Source organism: Schistocerca cancellata, chromosome 3, assembly GCF_023864275.1.
Source record: "Schistocerca cancellata isolate TAMUIC-IGC-003103 chromosome 3, iqSchCanc2.1, whole genome shotgun sequence".
NCBI lineage: Eukaryota > Metazoa > Arthropoda > Insecta > Orthoptera > Acrididae > Schistocerca > Schistocerca cancellata.
Genome location: NC_064628.1, coordinates 843,110,194 through 843,136,990, shown reverse-complemented (window position 1 = coordinate 843,136,990; position 26,797 = coordinate 843,110,194). Strand labels below are relative to the sequence as shown.

Below are 26,797 nucleotides of genomic sequence, written 5' to 3'. Positions count from 1 at the left end.
AGGTAGATGCAGTATTTCTTGATTTCTGAAAAGCATTGTACTCAGTACCGTACCTACACTTATTGCCAAAAGTATGATCGTATGGAGTATCAAGTGAAATTTGCGACATGACTGAGGACTTTTTGGAGTGCAGGATGCAGCATGTTATCTTGGATGGAGAGTCATTGTCAGATGTAGAAGCAACTTCAGGTATGCCCTAGGGAAGTGTGTTGGGTCCCTTGCTGTTCATGGTGTGCATCAATGACCTTGCGTACAACATTATTACTAACTTCAGACATTTTGCAGATAATGCAGTTATCTATGATGAAGTACTGCATGAAAGAAGCTGCATAAAATTCAGTCAGATCTTGATAAGATTTCAAAGAGGTGCAAAGATTGTCAATTTGCTTTAAATGTTCAGAAATGTAAAATTGTGAACTTCATAAAATGAAAAAACAAAGTATCCTATGACTATAATGTCAGTGAGTCACCGCTGGAATCGGCCAACTCATACAAATACCTGTGTGTAACACTATGTAGGGATATGAAATGGAATGATCACATAGGCTCAGTTGTGGGTAAAGCAGGTGGTAGACTTCAGCTTATTGGTAGAATACAGTGGAAGTGCAGTAAGTCTACAAAGGAGATTGCTTTCAAATCACTTGTGCAGCTGGTTCTAGAGTACTGATCAAGCGTATGCGACCTTTACCAAATAGGACTAACAGGGGATATTGAACATATACAGAGAATGGCGGCATGAATGGTCACAGGTTTGTTTGATCTGTGGCAGAGTATCACAAAGATACTGAAGGAACTGAACTGGAAGACACTTGAAGATAAGGACAAACTAACCCAAGAAAGTCTGTTAACAAAGCTTCAAGAATTGCCTTTAAATGATGGCTCTAGGAATATATTACAACTCCCTTTGTATCACTCACATATGGATCATAGGATAAGATTAGAATAATTACTACATGCACAGAGGCATTCAAACAATGATTCTTCCCATGCTCCATACATGAATGGAATGGGAAGAAACCCTAATAACAGATACAATGGGACATACCCTCTGCCATGTATCTCACTGTGGTTTGCAGTCCACAGATGTAGATGTAGATGTAGATCTGCAATGAATGTAACCTGTGTTAGTTCTAAGGAAGTTATCTGTTACTCTACCATTTGTTCATATATTTCTGTAATGATATGTTCAGCATTCTTGGCAACATCTGGAAACCTTTAGTTAAATGTACAGTGTTTTTTAATTTCCATTTAACTGTTGACTCATCAATACAGCTGGACATGACAGTCAAGTAATGTGTCTTATGGTAACTGTCTGTTCACAGATCACAAGTCATTGAACATTGGTTTTTAACAACTGCATCTTTCACTTCTGTAATAAGTCCTCTCCTAACTTGACTAGCCAAATTCTTAATATGTCGTGCTACAGTCCTTGGGGAAGTAGCAATTCTTGGTCAGTGATCTGTCCATATTTTGCTCCTGTATTTATCAGCTCTTGAGATAAGCTTATGAATCCCCAACCATTTACAATATTAAAAAGGTCGGAGGTCTGTTGCACAAATCAAAACACATTTGTCCCTAATGGACACTGCCAGCTGTAATACTTGACAAGTGTTGAGTATTCTTACATTTATGTCTGTTCATTCTAGTTGTGCTTCTCTTGGAAACAAGCAGTGCTCCACAATTTCATTGTGGCACTGAACATAACCAGCTGGAAAGTGTGTATCTCTTTCAATAATCATCTGCAACAGCCTTAATAAGCACATTCATGTGTGTTACATGAAAACAGTTTTGCACATAGTTAACAGACACAGCGACATCTCAATTTATTAAACAATGCTACACCAACTAAATGATTTGACTAACTGGATACGAAACTAATCACCATCCAAACAGGCTTCAGAAGGCTCAATAATTTTGAATTTGGAAGTTCTAGTCTGTAGATATTTAGTAATCATGCAAATGCGTACCTTACATTTGTTTCAATAGAACTATCACTTCTTATTCCCACATATTTAGCAGAATGCTTGTTCCATCAGCAAATTTGTTCAACACAGCATATTTTTTGATGGAAGTTATTGCACAATAATCATTACTAGTCCCAGTTCTGCACCCGCTCATGTTCAGTTTAGTCCCATGACAATTTCTAGCCTGCCACTACATTATGATAATGTTATACTCGCTGTGCTTGTGATCTTGTTGTCTCAGTCCAGCATGTGTCAGTTCAGCAATTCTTGTCATAGTTCCATCTCATAGAGTGACAACAGCCATACCCATGTACCTGTTCCAGCAATAATGAGCTGCACACTCAGCGAGAGGCAAGCAAGACTGAGCTGCAATTTGATGTGCTCTAGCATGCATTATTGATACTGGTATGGTGATTGTGGAACTATTTTCTTCATCGTGTGACCACACATCTCTCTGTCCACACCATGCATGGTGCTACTGTGATCACAGTCACATGACTAAGCGCAAATCAATCTATGTGCCTTTAAAGGCCTTACTTGAGGCCATCAGTAGGCAAATGGGCCTTCCACTTTGGGCAGTTACACCAGCCGCTTGCAGCCCTCTAGTCAGAGCCTCATCTCACCACCCCATTGGTATTGCTGCATCCTCAAGCACTGTCACTGGTTCAGCTGTCATTCCTGTTGGTCCTTGATGGCTGCCGATGTCTTCGTCAGCGCTCTCTGTTGATGTCATCTCATCCTGGCTGGCCCTCCTGTTTGAGCACTGTCTCCCAGCTACCACTGGCATCTGCAAATGATGCCATTGTACATAACAGCATTGCCCTCACTGACTCATCGACCTTGCTGTGTTCCGGCATGTTGCTGCTGGCCAAATGCTGCCTCACCAGTGGCCACTGATTTCCACCAATGCCAGCCATTGCTGCCATCAGCTCATCGGACTGCTAATGCTGCCAGTCTCTTTGGGCAACAATCACATCCACCTCATCTCAGTATCAATCACTGAGCACCTGCCAAGACTGGCAAGTATCACGAAACATCATCTGCGCTCTGACTACTGCATCACACTGGGTCCAGATTAGATCTGGAAGAGCTTCCTATACATAATATCCTACGTCATGTTAATGTTAGCCTTGTGTAACAAACCATTGCAGATGTGATTGTGAACCACTGTTTACATCATGTGCCCTTGCCAACTTACTAGGACAGAAAAGGTGCCAGCCCAAGGGAGTACTGAAATTTGAAAAGAACAGACTATTCACTTCTATTTTCATTTCTATGACTAAGATTATGAGCTAAAACATTGTTTAGGTTCAAAGACGCTGACAGCAACCAATATCATAAATTAAGGTTAGGAGGTTTACCAAAAAATGGTTCAAATGGCTCTGAGCACTATGGGACTCAACTGCCGAGGTCATTAGTCCCCTAGAACTTAGAACTAGTTAAACCTAACTAACCTAAGGACATCACAAACATCCATGCCCGAGGCAGGATTCGAACCTGCGACCGTAGCGGTCTTGCGGTTCCAGACTGCAGCGCCTTTAACCGCACGGCCACTTCGGCCGGCGGAGGTTTACCAATCTGAATTTGTTATATGATGTATATCCAGTACATCACAATTGGCCCAACTTATTCACAATTTAATTCATATTGAATGAGTATTGAACAGCCCTCACTTTTGTCTTCCTCTTCTTCAGGGTATTTCAGTATTTCAGAAGTGATGGTTGATAGTCAGAGATATGACAAGAATGATTATTCGAAACAAAAGAGTCTAATAAACATGGGCTGTAAAACACATACCTTAAGCGCTATAAGCAATTCTTGATCTCCAATACTGTGAAACAGATCTCTTCTACTGCGAGGTCTTTGCTTTCCATATGTTGAGGATTGGTAGTATGAATCAAAAGAAGAAAACAATTCCAGTAAACATGTGCTCTAATTGCTCATAGCTCTTAAGCTATGCGTTTTTGAACCTATGTTTACTTGACCTTTTTCTTTTGAATGGTCATTCCTGTCATATCCCTGAATATTGTCAATCATTTCCAAAACACCCTGTATTTTAGCAAAAGTTGTGTTGGCTGATATTAAGAACTGAATGCAAGTGAGCACAGTGCTTAGCAGAAGTTGGGATAATCAACATTTCTTAGCAATGTAGCTCTCTTTACAGTAATTAGAAAAAAGGAGGAGAGGCCATTCTGTTCAATGGCCTGAAGTGCGCAAGATTTTTTTTATTTGTTTAATGTTAATAGCAAAAGAGCATTAGTGATCATTCTACAACTACACATACATCTTTATCAACAAACCATTCTGATAAACATGCCAGAGGACATTTTATGTGGAAGCATTGAAAAATCTTTACTGTGTTTCAGATTGATCCTTTCATAAGAATTAGGGGCTGCATTAAGCTGCAGGAAAAAAATAATGTAGTTTCTCACTTCATCAAAGGATGGTTGTAAGAGGAGGAAATGAATTTTATATTTGTAAATATAGTCATTTATCTATAAATGACTCAAGATCAAAGTAACTCCTAGTTTCTTTTTCATTTTTTTTGTTAATTTTTTGGTGTCTTGTGTTACTTTCTGTGATGGTTCCTTATTTTTTGGGACAGAAGTTCAATTCAGCTATCAGATCTACAATTTTTTGACACTTTACTACATTACACTACTTCACATATTTCATGTAAATTGTGAACAGGTACTCAGTTTATGGTATAGCGTACTCAGAGTGAACTTAAGTAAAGACCACATGCTATCTATTTTCTTTTTAGCATAGCATCTGCTCCCATTGTTTTTTGATCAGCCTACTGAAACACACCGTAGTGACTGCACTTTTTGTCATGTCGTCTGACGAGTGGTAGTATCAAATGACATTGACTCTAATTTAATAAATTAATGAAGTTGAAATTGATGTATGAAGTAATTTATTAAAATAATATGCAGAACACAAAGTATTATTGAAAAAATATGTTATTTTCAGAAATCAGAGAAAACAAATGACATTTGTTACATTTAGCATGAATTCATATAATCAGGAAACAAATAAACCCATGGGACTTATTCTCACTTTGAAAAGAGCTGCCGGCCAGTGTGGCTGAGCGGTTCTAGGCGCTTCAGTCTGGAACCGTGCGACCACTGCGGCTGCAGGTTCAAATCCGGCCTTGGGCATGGATGTGTGTGATGTCCTTAGGTTAGTTAGGTTTAAGTAGCTCTAAGTTCTAGGGGAATGATGACCTCAGATGTTAAGTCCCAGAGTGCTCAGAGCCATTTGAACCATTTTTGAAAAGAGCTGAAAAAAAAAAAAAAAAAAAAAAAAAAGAAGAGAGAGAGAGAGAGAGAGAGAGAGAGAGAGAGAGAGAGAGAGAGAGAGAAACCACACACAAACACACACACACACACACACACACACACAAACAGAATGGGACTGGTGGGGTTGGGGGAGGGGGGGAGCTATTCTGCTTGTTGATAAAAGGGTGTGATGTATTGAAGATGACTTTCAGTCATCATTAAGTGGCTACCTGCATTGCCACATGGCAAATCTCTATCCCAGGGAAAGCCAGTTAGACTGCATGCTTAGTCCTGGTGAGTCAGATTGCTTGATGTCATACTACAAGGTCCTATGGAGGTAGTCAGGATGAATTTTGGAGCAGAATTAGCAGGAAATAATTTTAACACAGCTGAGGTGGAACTGTCATATTGTGTACCAATAGCGAATCTGAAGATTGTGCAAGAAAAATATTTACCAGAGTAATGGATTCATGAAACCCTCAAGGAATGTGTGCAAATTTAGGTGCTCTGTGGGGAAAATGTTCCCATTTACCAGGCAATGACAGGAAAGAAATGGTGATGTAATTAGAGCAGTAGGCAGAGTTATTTAATCCTCTTAGATTGTAACATGCAATTCCAGCTATTGGTTCTGCAAATTTAGGTGCTCTGAGGGGAAAATGTTCCCATTTACCAGGCAATGACAGGAAAGAAATGGTGATGTAATTAGAGCAGTAGGCAGAGTTATTTAATCCTCTTAGATTGTAACATGCAATTCCAGCTATTGGTTCTGCCATGACTACCAGGACTTGAACCAACAAACTGTAAAAATTTTTACCCTCACCTAAATATAACAAAATGGACATTGCCATTATTTTATAATGACGGACCTAAAAAGTGGGTACCATCAGTTAGAAGCAACAATGGAGGGTTGTTCAAAGAGCATGTTTACTGTTCACCAGTAAACCAATAGTGCCAAATGCCATCCAGTCTGCAGAGTGTGTGAGTGTTTCAGCACCTTCTGAAAGGGGTATGAAGCTTGAAACCAAGACAGAGTGTGGTTACTTGAGTAACATAATATTGTTTTTCAAGAACACTAAAGAAGACACAGGGTGATTAGGAAATTGCTTAAGTTTCTGCAAAACTTATGCCTAAACCTAAATGTGGAAAAGCAACATTTTCTGTTAAGTCCATAATTTAGGCCCTAATATTGACCAAAATGGTGTGTGTACAGATTCCCTGCTCACGCAAGTCATACAGAAATTTCCACCATTACTACATAAAGGGAATTGCAGTTTTGTGAATGTACGGAAAAGGAGTTACAATCCTTATGACTGGCCAACTATTAACAAAAATTTATCCCCAACTTTGTAGGAATAAAAAGACTCCTCCTCCATCTACTAATAAAATTCTACTGGATAGCTGAGTTTGACCAGGTCTTTGAGCATTTGAAAATCCTCTTGGTCACTGATACTATTCTCACCTATTTGGATAACTAAAAGCCTGTTGCTTCCCATTGTGAGGTCAAATTAAACATCAACAAGTCTAATAACAAAGAATTTTGATTTTTAAAGAGATAAATAAATATGAGAAATCAAATGGATACACCTCACTGGAGAAAAACTTATTATACCTCCATCAGATCAAAAGTCCATGATAATTGAAATATGAAATTCATTTTTGCTTTAATTTTCACAGTTTCCTGTATATTTTTTATACAGGAAGTACAATAATTTTTTTCTTTTTGTAGGATATTGTAGTTCCTCTATCTGTGCCTTCAGAAACCCAACTATGTGAAAGTGTACATAATATTGGCATAGCTGCTTCAGCGGTGAGTTCTGCATCAAACCGGCCAAAAGATTCCATTTTTTCAGAACACATGCCAAAGATTCCTGGAAAAGGGACAGGTATGCAAAATAAAGGAATTGCATTGGTTTAGTATCTTAGAAGATAGACAGGCCAGATACACACACACACACACACACACACACACACACACACACACACACACACACACACACACACACACAATACATACAATATAGTAGTAGTAGTAGTAGTAGTAGTAATTAAACTAATAAACTGGCAAAACATTTTTTAATAAAATTCCAGAAGAAACTGCAGAACAGCGTTCAATAGTGCAACCTGGTCTGGATTTCAACCTTCAGACACAACCATCACGGAATGTGACGAAAGTTCAAATACGTGGTTCTGTCCTTCCACCCTGGTTTCCAGGTAACTAAATATTTGTTTAGAAGCTTTAATCATGTATACAAAGCTGTACTTCAAAAATTGTGGTGAAAATAGGCATATTCAAAATGGAATATGATACAAACACTGTTTTGGAACTGGATGTTACTTCACATAGCATCAGAGAGGAAATATTTGGAGAATGTAAAATGATAAGAGGCAGATGAGGAGGAGAAAACAACCAAAGAAAAGACAACAATGTGTGTTGCATAGAGAGACAGACAGGGCATATTAATAACTGTAAAGGTAGTGACAAGAATGAGCTGAGGGATGGCGGGGAAACAAAAAGGAAGTAAATAATGATGGGAATGAATGGTGTGAGTTTATGCAGAGTGGTTATGGGAAACTGAGTGCAAACTGGATGCGAAACTTCGACATGCAACATTCAGCTTCTATTACTGGGAGGAAGAATTTGAATGGACAAGTGGGTGGAGAAGTCACATACTTTCACTCGTGAGTCTGATTTGGTGAGACAGATCCTACAACTTACGATGATATTATGGGTACTATAAAAGTTTTACAGTAACAACAAAAACTGTCAATTTTTAACAATATAATGTAATTGGATAGACAAAAAAATGTAGTCACTAAGTGGCAGCAGGAGAGCACACACATAAAAAAAGGTTTTACTTATGTAAGTTTTTGGAGCCAACGGCTCCTTCTCCCAGCAGAAGGGTTGAAGGGGAAGGAAGAGGGCAGAAGCAAAAGGACTGGAAAGATGTAGAAAAAGGGTAGATTTTGGAACAGTCACCCAGAACTGTAGGTCAGGGGGGACTTACTGGATGGGATGAGAAGGAAAGACTGATTGTTGGGGACTGTATTGGATGAGATTTGAAAACCTGAAAGCTTAAAGGTGGAAGACAGGGTAAAATGCAAGACAGAAATTACTGCAAAAGCATTATGCACAAGTCAATAAAAGTGAAAAGTGAAGTACATTGTGCATAACAGAGGCGGGAGGGGGATGGCGAAAAATAGACAGGTCAGAGAATGAAAGAAGTAGAAAACTAAAACTGAGTGAAGGAAGGAGTAGTTACTGTGAATAAATCCAGAGACAAAAGAGATTAACATAAATTAAGCCCAGCGAGAACCAAAGACATGCTGTAGCACTAGTTCTAATCTGAAGAGTTGTGGAAAACTGATATCTGGAGGAAGAGTCCAAATGGCACTTGTGGTGAAACATGTATGGAGTCATGACTGTCATATTGAAAAGCATGCTCTGCAACAGCATATTGTGTGCTGCCAGTGTACTCCCTGTGCTCATTCATCCTAACTGATAATTTAATGGTAGTCATGCTGATGTAAAAGGCCAAACAGTATTTACATAACAGTTTGTATATTGTGTGTACTATTTCACAGGTGGCACTCCCTTTGATAGTATATGTTTTACCAGTTACAGGACTGGTATAGGTGATGGTAGGAAGGTGCATAGGGTAAGTCTTGCAGTGGGATGGTCGCAGGGGTAGGAGCCATAGGGTATGCAGATGAATGCAGAAGGAGCATAAGGTCTGACAAGGATATTTTGCAGATTGGGAGGGCAATGTAAAGCTATTCTAGGTGTGGTGGAAAAAATCTCAGATAGAATGGATCTAATTTCAGGGCATGATTTTAGGAAGTCATGGTCTTATCTAAGTAGCTGTTTAATACATTGAAGACCAGGATAATACTGAGTGACAATTGGTGTGCTCCAAAGTTGTCTTTTGGAGAGATCAGCAGTCCCAGGATTGGATGTGATGGCCCGGGAAATCGGCTTTTGAACTAGATTTGTGGGGTAATTACATCCAGGTGAGAATGGTGGTGCATTGCTGTAAAGAGTCTGCATCCAAACAAATACATTTGCCTTGAATGCCAAGGCTGTATGGGAGGTAACTTTTCCATGGAAAGGATGGCAACTGTCAAAATGTAAGTACTGTTGTTTGTCCGTAGGTTTAATGTGGAAGCGTGTAGCTGGCCTTCGGTGAGGTCGAAATTGCTCTGTACCAACATCCTTCATGTAAATTGCCTGTCTACTGCTGAACATTCCAAACCTGTGACATCCTTCCTGTCCACCTTAATCAAATCTGTGCTCACCAATAACTATGTACTTCACCTTTGAGAGGCAGACATACAAACAGACCAGGGGTAAGGACTTGGGAACCAGGATGGCTTCTTCCTGTGCCAGTTGCCATGTGAAGCTGACCTGTTAAAATTCTGGAACCTCTAAAAACCTTCTTCAAATTAAATGCCATATGTTCTATTCCGAATCCTATGTCACTGTGCTTGATACTGATCTCTTCCACACCAAAGACCAGCTACACACTTCTGTCCAAATCAAACCTACTAACAAACAACAGTACTTACATTTTGACAGTTGCCATTCTTTCCATGTCAAACATCCCCTCCCATGCAGCCTAGGCATTCGAGGCAAACAACTACTTCAGAGCACACCACTCATCACTCAGTATTACCCTGGTCCTGAATGTATTAATCAACTACTTCGACTAGACCATGTCTTCTTAAAATCATGCCATGAAATGAGATCCATTCTGTCTGAGATTTTGCCTACCACACCTATAACTGCTTTTCATCACCTTCCCAGTCTCTGTAATATCCTTGTCAGACCCTATGCTTCTTCTGCACCCATCTCTATACCCTATGGCTCCTACACCAGTGACCGTCCCTGCTGCAAGACTTGCCCTATGCACCCTCCTACCATCAACTATACCATCCCTTTAACTGGTAAAACATATACTATGATGGTGGTTTGAAAAGTTCTCAGAACCAAATAGAAAAAAGTACTTGAATCACTGAAACTTTTTTTTTATTTTTCAATGTAGTCTCCTTGTAGATTAATGCACTTGGTCCAACAATGTTCCAGTGTCTTTATCCCATCTTGAAAATGAGTTTCCTCCAGGCCTGCAAAATAGTTGTCAGCTCCTGCTATCAATTCGTCATTTGAAGTGAGTCTTTGTCCACCAAGAAAAATTTTCAGTTTTGTGGAGAATTGGAACTCTGATGGAGCCATATGAGGTGAATAAGGTGGGTGTGGCAACAATTCATACCTTAGTTCATGTCTTGATGAAAGGTAACTTTCTTCTAAGCTCAACCTGGTCTTTTTTTTATGTATATTTTGTTGCAGTTTGTCCAGAGGTTAGCATAGTATTCTCCAGTAATTGTTTGCCTAGTGGGGATATAATCTACAAACAGAATCCCCTTCACATCCCAGAAAACTGATGCCATGACCTTTCCTGCCAAAGGAATTGTCTTTGCTTTCTTTGGTGGCAGAGAATCAGCATGTTTCCACTGCTTTGACTGTTGTTTTGTTTCTGGAGTATAGTAGTGCACCCTAGTTTCATCTGTAGTCACAAACTGGCACCAAAAATCTTGTTCGTTTCTCCTAAAACGGGCCAAACATTGTTCTGATATGCCCATTCTCATGCGTTTTTGATCCAGCATAAAGAGTCATGGCACTCATCTTGCAGATAATTTTTTCATTTCAAATCCTCAGTTAAAATGTGATATACGCTTCCAGATGACATGTGGAAAGCATGTACTAATTAGTTCTAAGTATTAATTAATTGTTTGTGTATAGTGGTTTATTTAGGAACTTTAGTAGTCTTCAACCATTTTTTTTTGTTTTTTTTTGTTTTTTTGTTTTTGTTTTTTTTTGTGTTTTCTGGTGAAATAATTTCAGAAGAACCTTTTGGGAACTGTTTTCAGTTTCGTTACTGTGCCATTAGATGTTTCATGCTCTTTCTGTATTAGTCTTTTGTTATATTCACATTTGTTGTTTACTAATACTGTTAATAATAGTAGTTACTTCCCTTGTAGAATAAGTTTGTGATTATTGTAGTCAGTTTTTTAACATCTTCTTATTGTAGTAGCAGAACTTAGAAAAAGTAAAATTTTACCATGAGTGTGAGTGTGGGCTTTGCCGTAGGTTCGTGAGCAGTGGATTGCGGTGTGAGACTTATTCGAAGTATTTTCACTGGGGGGAATGCAGTGGGGAAGCCAGTGGGCATTCTGGTGAGATCCTCTCCTGGAACTGCAGGTTATGTAGCAAGAGTAAGTTGATAGAGGAGCAGGAGCGTAAGATCTGTGCCCTTCAGGTGCAGTTGAAATATGCACAGGAGGAGCTAGATAGGATGAGGAGGGAGAAGGGGGTTGGGGAATGGGAGCTGGCTGTTGTCAAGAGATCTGCTAGGAGAAGAAGATTTTCAGATAGTTTTACTAGTGGTGTTTACAATAGATACGACCAACTATCAGAGTATAGTGGAGAGGAATCTCTAGTAGCTGTAGATGTAGGAAGTATGCAGCAGACCTCAGTAGTTACGGTGGCTAGAACAGTTGCAAAGTCGAAGAGGAAGAAGAAGGTTCTGCTGTTAGGTAGTTCTCATGGCAGAGTTGTAGGCCAGCAGTTGCAGGAAGTGCTGGGGAGTGAGTACCAGGTCACCAGCATTGTGAAGCCTAATGCAGGATTGGCTCAGGTGACTGTTAACATAGGGGGGTTATGTAGGGATTTTACTAAAGAGGATCAGGTAGTGATTGTGGGTGGGGCTAGTAATAGTATTGATAGGGATGGGGAGTATGACATAGATGGAGCATTTTGTGGAACTGTTTCAGCATCACGATCGGCCTCATCTTAATACAGCCGTCAGGCATAATAGCATGAGACTTGGGGATGCGCTGATGACAGAAAGCATGGGTCACATTTCAGTGGTGGCGGTGGAGTCTATCAGCAGGATGGGTTTCACTAGACATGGCCTGCACCTCAACAGGTATTGGAAGGGGATGTTGGCAAAGCTTATGGGTGACAGCATAGGTGGGGTTGGTGGGCTCACTCATGGGAAAATTCCTGCAATAGTGGGTGTTAGAGCTGCAACTTTTTTAGATTGAAGTCACCTGATAGGTATTCCTGCTTAAGGGAAGTCTCTCTAACAAAGGAACCACTTTTGGCAAAACTTAGGTATCCGAGTAATGAGGGAATTAGTATATTTCTTCAAAATATACAAGGTATTAGAGACAAAGTTAGTGAACTGCTTATAGATGTTGACTCTGAAATTATTGGTATATCTGAACACTTCTTAAATAAGGAGATAATTCAGAGGCTTGCTTTACCAGGATACAGGTTGGCTGGCAGCTTTTCGAGGAGCTCTTTGCGGTGAGGGGGAGTAGCCATGTATGTGAAAAACGGCATCCCATTTGAGTCAATTGACGTTTCAAAGTACTGCACTGAAAAGGTGTTTGAATGTTGTGCAGGTGTGGTTAAATTTAATGGAGTAAACTTCTAACTGTTGTTAAATAGATCCCCAGACTCCGATTTCACAACATTTTTGCTAAAGCTAGAGGAGGTTCTTGGTTCATTTTATAGGAAATACAAAAAGTTAGTTATATGTGGTGACTTCAATATTAATTGTATAAGTGATTGTGCAAGGAAGAGGATGCTGGTAGACCTCCTTAATTCATATAATCTTATGCAAACCGTATTCTTTCCAACGAGAGTGCAAGGGAACAGTAGAACAACTGCAGATAACATTTTTGTTCATTCCTCATTACTAGAAGAGCATTCTGTTAGCAAAAAGGTGAATGGCCTTTCAGATCATGATGCACAAATTTTAACTCTAAAAGATTTTTGTGCTGCAACACGTGTTAAATATAGTCATCAGCTGTTTAGGAAAGCTGATCCAGTTGCTGTAGAGACCTTTGTAAACCTTATCAAGGAACAAGAGTGGCAAGATGTTTATAGCGCTGATACAGTAGACGATAAATATAATGCTTTTCTCAAGATTTTTCTCGTGCTCTTTGAAAGTTGCTTTCCGTTAGAATGTTCAAAACAGGGTACTAGCACAAACAGGCAGCCTGGGTGGCTGACTAGAGGGATAAGAATATCATGTAGAACAAAGTGGCAATTATATCAAAACGTTAGAAACAGTCAAAATCTATATGCAGCAGTCCATTACAAACACTATTGTAAGGTGCTTAAAAATGTTATTAGGAAGGCAAAAAGTATGTGGTATGCAGATAGAATAGCTAAGTCTCAGGATAAAATTAAAACCATAGAGTCAGTCGTAAAGGAAGTGGCTGGTCTGCAGAGACAGGTTGAGGATATAGAATCAGTGCGTAGTGGGAATGTCTGTGTTACTGATAAGTCGCATATATGTACAGTATTAAATAATCACTTTCTGAATATAGCAGGTGAACTAAATAGAAACCTAGTCCCAACAGGGAATCATATAGCGCTCTTAGAAAAAACTGTTCCGAGACTGTTACCTGAAATGCTCCTCCATGATACTGACAAGAGGGAGATTGAGTTAATAATTAAATCACTAAAGACCAAGAACTCTCATGGATATGATGGGGTATCTAGCAGAATACTGAAGTATTGTTCTATGTATGTTAGACCAGTACTTAGCCATATCTGTAACTTTTCCTTTAGGAGTGGTCGGTTTCCTGACCGATTAAAGTACTCGGTAGTGAAGTCACTTTATAAAAAGGGAGACATTGATAATGTTGACAATTTTAGACCTATTTCTATGCCATCGGTGTTTGCTAAAGTTATCGAGAAGGTTGTATATACAAGGTTACTGGAGCATTTAAATTCACATTTGCTGCCAAATGTTCAGTTTGGTTTTAGAAATGGTTTAACAACTGAAAATGCTATATTCTCTTTTCTCTGTGAGGTTTTGGACGGATTAAATAAAAGGTTGTGAATGCTAGGTGTTTTCTTTGATTTAACGAAGGCTTTTGACTGTGTTGACCACAAAATATTACTGCAGAAGTTGGACCATTATGGAGTAAGGGGAGTAGCTTACAATTGGTTCACCTCTTACTTTAAGAACAGAAAGCAGAAGGTAATTCTCCGCAATATTGAGAGTGGTAGTGATGTTCAGTCCCAATGGGGCACTGTTAAGTGGGGTGTTCCCCAAGGGTCGGTGCTGGGGCCACTGCTGTTTCTTATTTATATAAATGATATGCCTTCTAGTATTACAGATGATTCAAAAATATTTCTGTTTGCCGATGACACCAGCTTGGTAGTGAAGGATCTTGTGTGTAATATTGAAACAGTATCAAATAATGTAGTTCATGAAATAAGTTCATGGCCTGTGGAAAATAATTTGATGCTAAATCACAGTAAGATTCAGTTTTTACAGTTTCTAACTCACAATTCAACAAGAACCGATATTTTGATCAGACAGAATGTGCATATTATAAGTGAGACAGAACAGTTCAAGTTCCCAGGCATTCGGATAGATAGTAAACTGTTTTGGAAAGCCTATGTCCAGGATCTTGTTTAGAAACTAAATGCTGCTGTATTTACCATTAGAACAGTATCTGAAATAACTGACACTTCAACACGAAAAGTTGTCTACTTTGCATATTTTCATACGTTTATGTCGTATGGTATTATTTTTTGGGGTAATTCTTCTGATTCAAAAAGGGTATTTTTGGCTCAAAAACGGGCTGTTTGAGCTATATGTGGTGTAAGTTCGAGAACCTCTTGTCGAGCCCTATTCAATAGTCTGGGAATTCTGACATTGCCCTCACAGTATATATTTTCTTTAATGTCGTTTGTTGTTAGCAATATTAGCCTATTCCCAAGAGTTAGCAGCTTTCACTCAGTTAATACTAGGCAGAAATCCAATCTGCATGTGGAATGCACTTCCTTGACTCTTGTGCAGAAAGGAGTGCTGTATTCTGCTGCATCCATTTTCAATAAGCTACCACAAGAACTCAAAAATCTTAGCAGCAGCCCAAACTCTTTTAAGTCTACACTGAAGAGTTTCCTCATGGCTCACTCCTTCTATTCTGTCGAGGAGCTCCTGGAAGAGCTAGAAAATTAAGCAAATTCCAGTGTTACATTGTTGATTTTCTTTATTTAAACTTACGATTTGTCACCTGAATATGTCTTTTTTATATTTCATTTTATCTGTTTCTAATATCATGTAATAATTTCATGTATTGACTCGTTCCATGACCATGGAGACTTCTCCTTAATTTGGTCCCACGGAACAATAAATAAATAAATAAATAAAAAGCAGTTTCACGCACTTTCAATTGGCAATCCTCCATGACCATTTTGTGCACTTGTGCAATGATTTCTGGAGTAGTGACACATCTTGGCCAACCACTGCATGGATCATCATCTAAGCTCTTGCTACCAAATTTAAATTCATTTGTCCACTTGGTAACAGTTGAATATGAAGGAGCAGAGTGCCCCAGTGTATTCCAGAAATTGTCATGAATGTCCTTTGCTTTCATACCTTTCTTTACGAAGTACTTAACCACTGCTTGAATCTTGATATTTTCCATATTCTCAAATCACTACGCAGAAACAATAACAGAGTCATGTCATCGCCACAGCTCTCTTCCAAGAGCACTGACGTGGTATGTGTCTACAGCCAACAGTCCAATGAATATCATGTGAACAACTTGTTGCACTAGCACAGACCTCTCGTGATTCTGAGAACTGTCCTAACCAACCTCGTATCAAAGGGAGAGTCACCTGTGAAATGGCACACATCTTATACAAGCTGTTATGTAAATACTGTTCAGCCTTTTACATTGGCTTGACCACCATTAAGTTATCAGTTGGGATGAAAGAGTGCAGGCAGAGTATGCACACTGGCCACACACAATATGCTGTTGCAAAGCATGCTTCTCAATATGACAGTCATGTCCTCTGTACCTGTATCACCTCACACTTGGACTCTTCCTCCAGACAACAGTTTTCCACAACTCTACAGGTGAGAACTGGCTCCACAACATGTTCTTGGTTCTCGCCACCCACCTGGGCCTAATTTACATTAATTTCTTTTGCCTCTGCATTTCTTCACAGTAACTACTCCTTCCTTCATTCAGTTTTAGTTTCCCACATCTTTCATCTGTTCAAGTAAGGAAAACGTCGCCATTTTAAGTATTTAAAACAGTTCTCATTCTCGCCACTGGCAGTAAAATTTCATCTACCGTACGGTGCTGCCATCTCTGGGACGTATTGACAATGAACGCGGCCTCATTTTAAAACAATTTGCATGTTTCTATCTCTTTCCAGTCTGGAGAAAAAAAATCGGAGGCCTTAGAACTTGAATGCACCTCGTAGGTTGGGCTCAACAAAATATTTTCGTATTCGGAAGAGAAAGTTGGTGACTGAAATTTCATAAACAGATCTCGCCGTGACGAAAAACATCTTTGCTTTAATGACTTCCATCCCCACTCATGTATCATATCTGCCACACTCTCTCCCCTATTACGTGATAATACAAAACAAGCTGCCCTTTTTTGCACCCTTTCGATGTCCTCCGTCAATCCCGCCGGGTAAGGATCCAACACCGCACAGCAATATTCTAACAGAGGATGAATGAGTGTAGTGTAAGCTGTCTCTTTAGTGGACTTGTTGCATCTTCTAAGTGTCCTGCCAATGAAACACAACCTTTGGCTCACCTTCCCCACAATATTATCTATGTGGTCTTTCCCACTGAACAAGGTCGTTGTAGCTAGGCTTAATACTGTTTCTTCCAAATCCACCAGAAACAAACGCAAAATAATTTTATTTAAAAAAGCAGATGAAGTGTCACTAGAAGCCTTCCTACGAGACAATCTCCATTCCTTCCGAACTGACTATGCAAATGTAGACGAGATGTGGCTCAAATTCAAAGATATAGTTGCATCAGCAATTGAGAGATTCATACCTCATAAATTGGTAAGAGATGGAACTAATCCCCCACACAAAACAGGTCCGAACGCTGTTGCAGAGGCAACAGAAAAAGCATGCGAAGTTCAGAAGAACGCGAAATACCGAAGATTGGCTAAAATTTACAGACGTGCGAAATTTGGCACGGACTTCAATGCCAGATGCCTTTAATAGATTCCACAATGAAACATTGTCTCGAAATTTGGTAGAAAATCCGAAGAAATTCTGGTCGTATGTAAAGTACACAAGCAGCAAGATGCAGTCAATAGCTTCGGTGCGCAGTGCCGATGATACTGTTACTGACGACTGTGCCGCTAAAGCGGAGTTATTGAACGCAGTTTTCTGAAATTCCATCACCAGGAAAGATGAATGGAATATTCCAGAATTTGAAACATGAACAGCTGCTAGCATGAGTTTCTTAGAAGTAGATACCTTAGGGGTTGTGAAGCAACTCAAATCGCTTGATACGGGCAAGTCTTCAGGTCCAGATTGTATACCGATTAGGTTCCTTTCAGATGACGCTGATAAAATAGCTCCCTGCTTAGCAATCATATACAACCACTCGCTCACTAATATATCTGTACCTACAGATTGGAAAATTGCACAGGTCGCACCAGTGTTTAAGAAGAGTAGTAGGAGTAATCCATCGAGCTACAGACCTATATCATTGACGTTGGTTTGCAGTAGGGTTTTGGAGCATATACTGTATTCAAACATTATGAATCACCTCGAAGGGAATGATCTATTGATACGTAATCAAAATGGTTTCAGAAAACATCGTTCTTGTGCAACGCAGCTAGCTCTTTATTCGCACGAAGTAATGGCCGCTATCGACAGGGGATCTCAAGTTGATTCCGTATTTCTGGATTTCTGGAAGGCTTTTGACACCGTTCCTCACAAGCAACTTCTAATCAAGCTGCGGGCCTATGGGGTATCATCTCAGTTGTGCGACTGGATTCGTGATTTCCTGTCAGGAAGGTCACAGTTCGTAGTAATAGATGGCAAATCATTGAGTAAAACTGAAGTGATATCAGGTGTTCCCCAGGGAAGCGTTTTGGGACCTCTGCTGTTCCTGATCTATATAAATGACCTGGGTGACAATCTGAGCAGTTCTCTTAGGTTGTTCGCAGATGATGCTGTAATTTACCGTCTAGTAAGGTCATCCGAAGACCAGTATCAGTTGCAAAGCGATTTAGAAAAGATTGCTGTATGGTGTGACAGGTAGCAGTTGACGCTAAATAACAAAAAGTGTGAGGTGATCCACATGAGTTCCAAAAGAAATCCGTTGGAATTTGATTACTCGATAAATAGTACAATTCTCAAGGCTGTCAATTCAACTAAGTACCTGGGTGTTAAAATTACGAACAACTTCAGTGGGAAGGACCACATAGATAATATTGTGGGGAAGGTGAGCCAAAGGTTGTGTTTCATTGGCAGGACACTTAGAAGATGCAACAAGTCCACTAAAGAGACAGCTTACACTACACTCATTCATCCTCTGTTAGAATATTGCTGTGCGGTGTTGGATCCTTACCCGGCGGGATTGACGGAGGACATCGAAAGGGTGCAAAAAAGGGCAGCTTGTTTTGTATTATCACGTAATAGGGGAGAGAGTGTGGCAGATATGATACATGAGTGGGGATGGAAGTCATTAAAGCAAAGATGTTTTTCGTCACGGCGAGATCTGTTTATGAAATTTCAGTCACCAACTTTCTCTTCCGAATACGAAAATATTTTGTTGAGCCCAACCTACGAGGTGCATTCAAGTTCTAAGGCCTCCGATTTTTTTTCTCCAGACTGGAAAGAGATAGAAACATGCAAATTGTTTTAAAATGAGGCCGCGTTCATTGTCAATACGTCCCAGAGATGGCAGCACCGTACGGTAGATGAAATTTTACTGCCAGTGGCGAGAATGAGAACTGTTTTAAATACTTAAAATGGCGACGTTTTCCTTACTTGAACAGCGTGCAATCATTCGTTTTCTGAATTTGCGTGATGTGAAACCAATTGAAATACATCGACAGTTGAAGGAGAGATGTGGTGATGGAGTTATGGATGTGTCAAAAGTGCGTTCGTGGGTGCGACAGTTTAATGAAGGCAGAACATCGTGTGACAACAAACCGAAACAACCTCGGGCTCGCACAAGCCGGTCTGACGACATGATCGAGAAAGTGGAGAGAATTGTTTTGGGGGATTGCCGAATGACTGTTGAACAGAGTTGGCATTTCTGTGGGTTCTGTGCACACAATCCTGCATGACGACCTGAAAATGCGAAAAGTGTCATCCAAGTGGGTGCCACGAATGCTGACGGACGACCACATGGCTGCCCGTGTGGCATGTTGCCAAGCAATGTTGACACGCAACGACAGCATGAATGGGACTTTCTTTTCGTCGGTTGTGACAATGGATGAGACGTGGATGCCATTTTTCAATCCAGAAACAAAGTGCCAGTCAGCTCAATGGAACCGCCACCAAAAATGTTTCGGGTAACCGCCAGTGCTGAAAAAATGATGGTGTCCATGTTCTGGGACAGTGAGGGCGTAATCCTTACCCATTGCGTTCCAAAGCGCACTACGGTAGCAGGTGCATCCTACGAAAATGTTTTGAAGAACAAATTCCTTCCTGCACTGCAACAAAAATGTCTGGGAAGGGCTGCGCATGTGCTGTTTCACCAAGACAACGCACCCGCACATCGAGCTAATGTTACGCAACAGTTTCTTCGTGATAACAACTTTGAAGTGATTCCTCATGCTCCCTACTCACCTGACCTGGCTCCTAGTGACTTTTGGCTTTTTCCAACAATGAAAGACACTCTCCGTGGCCACACATTCACCAGCTGTGCTGCTATTGCCTCAGCGATTTTCCAGTGGTCAAAACAGACTCGTAAAGAAGCCTTCACCACTGCCATGGAATCATGGCGTCAGCGTTGTGAAAAATGTGTACGTCTGCAGGGTGATTATGTCAAGAAGTAATGCCAGTTTCATCGATTTCAGGTGAGTAGTTAATTAGAAAAAAAATCGGAGGCCTTAGAACTTGAACCTCGTACATAGGGAGGAATGATCATCAAAATAAAATAAGAGAAATCAGAGCTCGAACAGAAAGGTTTAGGTGTTCATTTTTCCTGCGCACTGTTCGGGAGTGGTATGGTAGAGAGATAGTATGATTGTGGTTCGATGAATCCTCTGCCAAGCTCTTAAATGTGAATTGCAGAGCAATCATGTAGATGTAGATGTAGAACTGAAGAAATGTGGTGGCTGTCCAAGATATCAGTTGTTTGCCTTGTCAAGTTTCCACTGTATCTCCCATAGTCTCATGAAGATATACTTGAAAAGTTTTGTTAAATTCAGTATGTTCTGTCATGTTTCTGCTATTGTTTGCTTGAAGTTCTCGCCTTTCTTTAATAGCTGCATTGTTTGATCTGAAATTTTTTCTGTCGCGTTCTTTGTTCTACAACATCTTTTGTGTTTGCTTAACTAGTGGTATTAAAAAGCTGTTCCTTTTATCTCTATCTACATAAGCTACATTTTCTAAGATACTCAAAAAGCTCAGCATATTAATGTAAAAATTATTTTGTGGTTGGTTGATTCGGGGGGAGGGGACCAAACAGTGAGATCATCAGTTCTGTGGGATTAGGGAAGGATAGTAAAGGAAGTCTGCTGTGCCCTTTCACAGGAATTTACAAGCATTTACCTGAAGTGATTTATGGAAATCATGGAAAACCTAAATCAGGATGGCCGCATGCGGGTTTCAACCATTGTCCTCCTGAATGTGAGTCCAGTGTGCTATCCACTGCGCCACCTCACTTGGTGTATTTTGCAGAAAGATTAAAAATGAAACGATGTGTAAATATAGTTGTACAAATGGCAGATGCCAGATCAAGATTCATTGGAATAATCTAAATGAAATGTAATACCCTCATGAAGTAACTCTTTGTGGGGACACCCTTCAGCAAGATGGAATGCAATAACACTGCAATAACAATGCATAACACTGCAATATATGGATGAATAAGGATATGGAAAGAAAAAATAGTGACGTGTGTGATATCTGTGGTGTTTAGTCAATCTGGTTTTGTACACCTTTGCAATCAGACATTCCCATGTATTTTAGTTCAATTTAAGAGCAATAAAAATATTATTCATAGTTTATACCAGTTAGCACTTGGTTATGTACAAGTCTTGCAATGGTTTAACTACATCAGTGACCCTTTTTCAGTACAGCAGGTCAGTCATCTCTTTATGGTTTGTGCAACACTGAGGTCCTACTTCAGTGATGGATACACTTCAGGAACACATTTTTTTCCAACAGGTCATGCAGAACGGTGCAAAAACTAGTGCTCTGTCAAACATTCTTATGTTCATTGTTCACAATCATATGGAACTAAAACACAAAAGTGGTGTCACAATGCAGCATACATACAATGTCTTTAATGGCAATCATGTGCAGGAACAATGCACATAGCAACAGCATACATACAATGCCATTAATAGCAATCATGTGCAGGAACAATGCACATAGCAACAGACCTCAACCAGCAAACACCAGTTCATTGATTATGATGTTACAGACCATCGGAGGTTTACTCTAATCACATACCATGATCCGTGTGACTGCCATGTAAGTGTACTGATCAGTCCTTGTGCACCAGTGTCATTCCAGACAAACCCGTTGGTGCCTCAAAACTGTGCTCAACCACTTGAGACCCGTGTTGCATATCCTCAGCTTCCTTCCATGCTACACTGGTGCAACAAGTTGTCTACCACTGTTCCTGGGCAGACTTTACATATACAGTGTGGGCAGAGTTTAGGTGATATGAAGTTTCATCTGGGTCATACGAAAACTACCTGCTTTTCAACCAGATCAACTGGAGAATTGGTTTCAGATGGTTGAACTTGTTTTGCAATCAGTATCATAACACTGCAAAACAAGTTCAACCATCTGAAACCAATTCTCCAGTTGATCTGGTTGAAAAGCAGATAGTGGTAGTTTGTTTTGCAGTGTTATGATACTGATCCCCCCCCCCCCCCCCCCCATGAACCATGGACCTTGTCGTTAGTGCGGAGGCTTGCGTGCCTCAGCGATACAGATAGCCGTACCGTAGGTGCAACCACAGCGGAGGGATATCTGTTGATCTGTTGAGAGGCCAGACAAATGTGTGGTTCCTGAAGAGGGGCAGCAGCCTTTTCAGTAGTTGCAAGGGCAACAGTCTGGATGATTGACTGATCTGGCCTTGTAACAATAACCAAAACGGCCTTGCTGCGCTGGTACTGCGAACGGCTGAAAGCAAGGGGAAACTACGGCCGTAATTTTTCCCGAGAGCATGCAACTTTACTGTATGATTAAGTGATGATGGCGTCCTCTTGGGTAAAATATTCCGGAGGTAAAATAGTCCCCCATTCGGATCTCCGGGCGGGGACTACTCAAGAGGATGTTGTTACCAGGAGAAAGAAAACTGGCGTTCTACGGATCGGAGTGTGGAATGTCAGATCACTTAATTGGGCAGGTAGGTTAGAAAATTTAAAAAGGGAAATGGATAGGTTAAAGTTAGATATAGTGGGAATTAGTGAAGTTCGGTGGCAGGAGGCACAAGACTTCTGGTCAGTTGACTACAAGGTTATAAACACAAAATCAAATAGGGGTAATGCACGAGTAGGTTTAATAATGTATAGGAAAATAGGAATGAAGGTAAGCTACTACAAACAACATAGTGAACGCATTATTGTGGCCAAGATAGATACGAAGCCCACACCTACTACAGTAGTACAAGTTTATATGCCAACTAGCTCTGCAGATGACGAAGAAATTGAAGAAATGTATGATGAAATAAAAGAAATTATTCAGATAGTGAAGGGTGACGAAAATTTAATAGTCATGGGTGACTGGAATTCAGTAGTAGGAAAAGGGAGAGAAGGAAACGTAGTAGGTGAATATGGATTGGGGCTAAGAAATGAAAGAGGAAGCCGTCTGGTAGAATTTTGCACAGAGCATAACTTAATCATAGCTAACACTTGGTTTAAGAATCATGAAAGAAGGTTGTATACATGGAAGAACCCTGGAGATACTAAAAGGTATCAGATAGATTATATAATGGTAAGACAGAGATTTAGGAACCAGGTTTTAAATTGTAAGACATTTCCAGGGGCAGATGTGGACTCTGACCACAATCTATTGGTTATGACCTGTAGATTAAAACTGAAGAAACTGCAAAAAGGTGGGAATTTAAGGAGATGGGACCTGGATAAACTGAAAGAACCAGAGGTTGTACAGAGTTTCAGGGAGAGCATAAGGGAACAATTGACAGGAATGGGGGAAAGAAATACAGTAGAAGAAGAATGGGTAGCTTTGATGGATGAAGTAGTGAAGGCACCAGAGGATCAAGTAGGTAAAAAGACAAGGGCTAATAGAAATCCTTGGGTAACAGAAGAAATATTGAATTTAATTGATGAAAGGAGAAAATATAAAAATGCAGTAAATGAAGCAGGCAAAAAGGAATACAAACGTCTCAAAAATGAGATCGACAGGAAATGCAAAATGGCTAAGCATGGATGGCTAGAGGACAAATGTAAGGATGTGGAGGCTTATCTCACTAGGGGTAAGATAGATTCTGCCTACAGGAAAATTAAAGAGACCTTTGGAGAAAAGAGAACGACTTGTATGAATATCAAGAGCTCAGATGGAAATCCAGTTGTAAGCAAAGATGGAAAAGCAGAAAGGTGGAATGAGTACATAGAGGGTCTATACAAGGGCGATGTACTTGAGGACAATATTATGGAAATGGAAGAGGATGTAGATGAAGATGAAATGGGGGATACGATACTGCATGAAAAGTTTGACAGAGCACTGAAAGACCTGAGTCGAAACAAGGCCCCCGGAGTAGACAACATTCCATTGGAACTACTGACGGCCTTGGGAGAGCCAGTCCTGACAAAACTCTACCATCTGGTAAGCAAGATGTGTGAAACAGGCGAAATACCCTCAGACTTCAAGAAGAATATAATAATTCCAATCCCAAAGAAAGCAGGTGTTGACAGATGTGTAAATTACTGAACAATCAGTCTAATAAGCCACAGCTGCAAAATACTAACACAAATTCTTTACAGACGAATGGAAAAACTAGTAGAAGCCGGCCTTGGGGAAGATCAGTTTGGATTCCGTACAAATACTGGAATACGTGAGGCAATACTGACCTTACGACTTATCTTAGAAGAAAGATTAAGGAAAGGCAAACCTACATTTCTAGCATTTGTAAACTTAGAGAAAGCTTTTGACAATGTTGACTGGAATACTCTTTTTCAAATTCTAAAGGTGGCAGGGGTAAAATACAGGGAGCGAAAGGCTATTTACAATTTATACAAAAACCAGATGGCAGTTATAAGAGTCGAGGGACATGAAAGGGAAGCAGTTGTTGGGAAGGGAGTAAGACAGGGTTGTAGCCTCTCCCCGATGTTATTCTATCTGTATATTGAACAAGCAGTAAAGGAAACAAAAGAAAAATTCGGAGTAGGTATTAAAATCCATGGAGAAGAAATAAAAAGTTTGAGGTTCGCCGATGACATTGTAATTCTGTCAGAGACAGCAAAGGACTTGGAAGAGCAGTTGAATGGAATGGATAGTGTCTTGAAAGGAGGATATAAGATGAACATCAACAAAAGCAAAACGAGGATAATGGAATGTAGTCGAATTAAGTCGGGTGATGCTGAGGGAATTAGATTAGGAAATGAGACACTTAAAGTAGTAAAGGAGTTTTGTTATTTGGGGAGCAAAATAACTGATGATTGTCGAAGTAGAGAGGATATAAAATGTAGACTGGCTATGGCAAGGAACGCGTTTCTGAAGAAGAGAAATTTGTTAACATCGAGTATAGATTTAAGTGTCAGGAAGTCATTTCTGAAAGTATTTGTATGGAGCGTAGCCATGTATGGAAGTGAAACATGGATGATAAATAGTTTGGACAAGAAGAGAATAGAAGCTTTCGAAATGTGGTGCTACAGAAGAATGCTGAAGATTAGATAGGTAGATCACATAACTAATGAGGAAGTATTGAATAGGATTGGGGAGAAGAGGAGTTTATGGCACAGCTTGACCAGAAGGAGGGATCGGTTGGTAGGAAATGTTCTGAGGCATCAAGGGGTCACCAATTTAGTATTGGAGGGCAGCGTGGAGGGTACAAATCGTAGAGGGAGACCAAGAGATGAATACACTAAGCAGATTCAGAAGGATGTAGGTTGCAGTAGGTACTGTGAGATGAAGAAGCTTGCACAGGATAGAGTAGCATGGAGAGCTGCATCAAACCAGTCTCAGGACTGAAGACCACAACAACAACAACATGATACTGATGATGACATGCAGAAATTTGTAACCATACTGTGCAACTTCTCCAATAATGCTCACATCATAAGTGACATTCTACAGACACCCTTGTCAACTGGGAATTTGAAGCAGCAAAGATGATGCTTCTACAGTGCCTGAAGAAGGCACCAGAACAATTTGGAAAAGTCATATTGGTAGCAACATATCCTCATAATTTTGTAGATTGTAACATGAACCTGTCTCTTGGGATATTATGACAAGCAGCATGTTGTGTGGAATTTGGATGCTTAAACTTCAACCACTCATTCAGTCAGTTATAATCAAGGGAGAATATGACACTGCAGACAATAGGTTATGTTTAGCTAACAGGTTACATGGAATCATGCAATCACATCAAAGTGCTGCAGTTGCTTCCAGCAATGCTCAGTGCTTGCTACCCTTGGATTTGAGGGACCAAAACAGCTCTACCGGGATTCTGCTGACTGAGCAGCCATGAGCATTTCGGACACACAAAGAGCTTGCCTTTGGTCTACATTTGCTCCAACCTCAGCTGACTTCAGCACGTCACGTGATAATGGCTTCAACACACTTTCAAATGTACTGGTACCATGCATGCTTTGGATCAAAGCACGCAACTGCTCATTTACACTTAATTACCCAAACTTAAGGGGTGGCTTGCAGTATGTGCACTGGGCAGCACTCAACCAAGAAGTCACCTGCTCAGCTGGATTAACAGCTAAACAAGCATAACACAGCTTTGAGGAACGGATAAGAGACTATATACTCTTGACCATGGTACAGGTCATTATTTCCTTATCGACTCAGGGTTGGCAGTCATCACCTTAGCAGGTACCTCAGGAAGTAAATGACACTACTGTTAAATATCATGGAATTGTAGACAAACCTTAGACATCAGCTTTCATGAAAGTACACATGGAATTTTTTTAATTGCAGAACTGAGTGAACCGATGTTGTGTAGTGGGATTATTCCTCTAAACATGAAGTGGGGAGACAGTTTATGGCTGCTCTGCACCACCCCCAAGTCTGTTACCACTTAAGCAGCAGCAAGACTCTCACAATGGAGTTGTGAGATGAGAACAATCTTTAACACTAGAACTGCACAGTATGATGGAGAAGTCTGAGAATGCTAGACAGGAGCATCTACAGTTGTCTACAGCAAATGCAGATCTGAAAAAAAGACTACATACATTAAGAAAGGACTTAAGTAATGCTCAAGACCACATCACACTCTTACAACAACAGCAGCATCAGTGATGACAGCAACATCTGCAAAAACCACTACAGCACCTACTGCATCATCTACTCAGTACATGCACCACGAGGCATCACAG

At 40.2% G+C, this 26,797-nt stretch overlaps 1 protein-coding gene across 1 annotated transcript in view; it reads left to right on the top strand.

Moving 5' to 3' along the window:
* LOC126175900 (uncharacterized) overlaps positions 1–26,797 on the top strand; it is a 215,129-nt gene that overhangs the window by 149,483 nt on the left and 38,849 nt on the right. The window contains exons 6-7 of the mRNA XM_049922958.1: positions 6,972–7,128; positions 7,334–7,456. Coding sequence (XP_049778915.1) covers positions 6,972–7,128; positions 7,334–7,456 — 280 coding nt within the window. The remainder of the gene's footprint in view (positions 1–6,971; positions 7,129–7,333; positions 7,457–26,797) is intronic.